Raw genomic sequence first — 2,795 nt, forward strand, 5'->3', positions numbered from 1 at the left:
GAAAACAATTAAAATATCATCATCACCATAACTACTGCCTTGACAATTTATAATCTGATTCAGTAACTCTTTAACATAAATAGATTTGGGCATAAATCCGATTAGATCTGCTTAGGTCAACTTCAGATTTATACTTTTAATCTATTTAACTCGTTTGATTTATTTAATAAAAAGATCAGATCATGATTCGATCTATTTAATATGTTTAAAACTTACTTAACTCCTAACCAACTTGCTTAGCTTATTTCATCAGTTTGAATCTATTTAATCCGTTAAAAATCTACTTAACTTATTTAACCATTTAACCCGATTTGATTTATTTAATAAACAAGTTACGTGGATCGAATTGGATTACCTCACTATCTATTTAATAAATAGATCGGTTTTGGATTGGTAAATTTTTAATCCAATCTACATGCAATCCATATCTAAATAGTAAATACCATCCCCATATTCAGTGTCTTTTTATAAAAAAAAAAATTGAGGAAAAAAAACGTACCCAGGGCTGATGGGAGGCTAGGTCTATCAACCATCCAATGTGATGAAACCGCATCAATCTTTACATGCCGGTAGACCAAACCATCTGGCTCTCGCCTTCCTCGAAGCAGCACCAGCCACCGAGTCAAATCACGAACCCCATGTGCAACGGTTAACCGCTCCGATCGCGCCCAGGCTCCAAGCCGCATAGGTCAAGAAACAAAACTTTAAACGCGTTTTCTCCTCCGAATCATCAAGACCGATACGCGGACTCCTTCAAGCCTCAAGAACACGAAGCATTTCGTAACGACTTTAAAAACGACTCCGCGTCCGACCCCACCGTCACACTCAAGAGAAGGACTCCCTTCCCTTCCCTTCCCTTCCCCTTCCCATATTTATTCCTTCTCTTCCCAATATTAAGTCCTCCGTCGCCAAAGAAGAGGAAGGAAAAGAAAGGAAAAACACCCAGCGATTGATACCTTCCTCTTCGCCGTGGCAATGCCTTGTTCTCTCCAAGAAATCGTGGCCTCGGCTCTTCTCCTCGCCCTCCTCCTCCTCTTCCCCTCTCCCTCCGACGCGATCCGCTCCTTCCCCGCTGCAGCCGCGCTGTTCGCGGAGGCGCCCCAGTTCCGGAACGGCGATGGCTGCCCTGCTTCCCCTCTCCGCGGTTGCGTCACCACCTGCGACCCCTCCCACGTCCACATCGCCATGACCCTCGACTCCCACTACCTCCGCGGCTCTATCGCCGCCGTCTTCTCCATCCTCAAGCACGCCTCCTGCCCCGAATCCATCTTCTTCCACTTCGTCGTCTCCGCCGGCCCCTCCTCCTCCGACCTCTACCGCACCGTGCGCTCCGTCTTCCCTTCCCTCCGGTTCAAGATCTACCCCTTCCAGGAGAATTTGGTCCGCGGCCTCATCTCCGCCTCCATCCGGGAGGCGCTCGAGAACCCCCTCAACTACGCCCGCAACTACCTCGCGGATCTCCTCGAGCCCTGCGTCAAGCGGGTCATCTACCTCGACTCCGACCTCGTCGTCGTCGACGACATCCGCCGCCTCTGGGACATGCGCCTCCCTGAGTCGGCGGTGATCGCCGCGCCGGAGTACTGCCACGCCAACTTGACCCGCTACTTCACGGCGGAGTTCTGGGAGGGCGGGGACGGGCAGAGGGTTTTCCACGGGCGGCGGCGGACACCGTGCTACTTCAATACCGGGGTGATGGTGATGGACATGGAGCGGTGGCGAGCCGGGGAGTACCGACAGAAGATCGAACACTGGATGAAGATGCAGCAGAGGAGGCGGTTCTACGAGCTGGGTTCGCTGCCCCCTTTCCTGCTCGTGTTCGCCGGCGAGGTGGAGGGGGTGGACCACCGCTGGAACCAGCACGGCCTCGGCGGCGACAACTTGTCCGGGAACTGCCGGCCGCTCCACCCGGGGCCGGTGAGCCTGATGCACTGGAGCGGCAAGGGCAAACCATGGGTCCGCCTCGACGCCGGCAAGCCCTGCCCTCTCGATCGCCTCTGGGCCCCCTACGATCTCTACCTCCCACCGCCCTCGTCCTCCGCCTCCGTCTCCGACTCCTCCGCCGCCTCTCTCTTTTCTTTATAGATTATATCCGTCGATTCCGTTCCTTTATTTTTGGGTGGCGATCCCGTCACCTCCGCCGGCGCTGTACAGCAAAGAAAGAGAGATCCGCAGTGGAGAATACCGCTCAGAGAGATGCAGAGACGAGCATTGATCTCGTTTGTTCGTTTTGTTCGATTACGGATTCTTTTTGATCTGGATCTCTGCAGAACATGGCTCGATTGCTTCATTCATTCCCCCCTTCTTTTTTCCTTTCTCATTGATGTGTAGAGAGAAGGATGTTCGATTGATTTCTTGTCGATAAAAATTTTGGGAGTTTGTTATTCTTCTTGAATTCTTTTGGAAAACTCTTCTCATCTTCTGATGATAGGAGTGATGATGGCTTGAGGGACGGTGGAGTTTGATGTTCGCCAACCACCGTTGGTGAATTCTGCCGTTCGATTTGTTTGTAAGCATAATTACAATAATAATAAAATCGATTTATTTCTTTCCTTCCTGCTTCTGGTTTTTTTTTTTTTTTTGAAGTCTTTGGTTTTATAATCTGGAAAGTTCTCCTTGGATTCCTGACGTGCCGGACGTGTTAAGTAGGTCTGTTCGTACAGGCTGGACACAGCCAACGCACTCCGAATTGGAGCAAAAAGCGAAGCAGAATCGTCGCCATACGCGATGCAACCAACGAGGAGGGTGGGGTTTTCGGTGTGTTTGGTGTTGGGTTGCAGTGTGTTCCAGCTGTCGCT

General features: G+C 50.8%; 1 protein-coding gene across 1 annotated transcript; it reads left to right on the forward strand.

Annotated features, from left to right (window-relative positions):
* The first annotated feature begins 341 nt into the window (after positions 1-341).
* Positions 342-2,554, forward strand: LOC103709999 (probable galacturonosyltransferase-like 10). The gene has a single exon (XM_008795555.4). It carries the CDS (start codon positions 976-978, stop codon positions 2,080-2,082), a length of 1,107 nt encoding a protein of 368 aa, XP_008793777.2. The 5' UTR covers positions 342-975; the 3' UTR covers positions 2,083-2,554.
* Positions 2,555-2,795: the final 241 nt, after the last annotated feature.

The sequence above is a fragment of the Phoenix dactylifera genome, chromosome 7 (genome assembly GCF_009389715.1).
Source record: "Phoenix dactylifera cultivar Barhee BC4 chromosome 7, palm_55x_up_171113_PBpolish2nd_filt_p, whole genome shotgun sequence".
Classification (NCBI taxonomy): domain Eukaryota; kingdom Viridiplantae; phylum Streptophyta; class Magnoliopsida; order Arecales; family Arecaceae; genus Phoenix; species Phoenix dactylifera.

What these genes read in the sequence shown, in the direction of transcription:
- LOC103709999 (XM_008795555.4), top strand. Translation starts at nt 976, where the DNA reads ATGCCTTGTTCTCTCCAAGAAATCGTGGCCTCGGCTCTTCTCCTCGCC.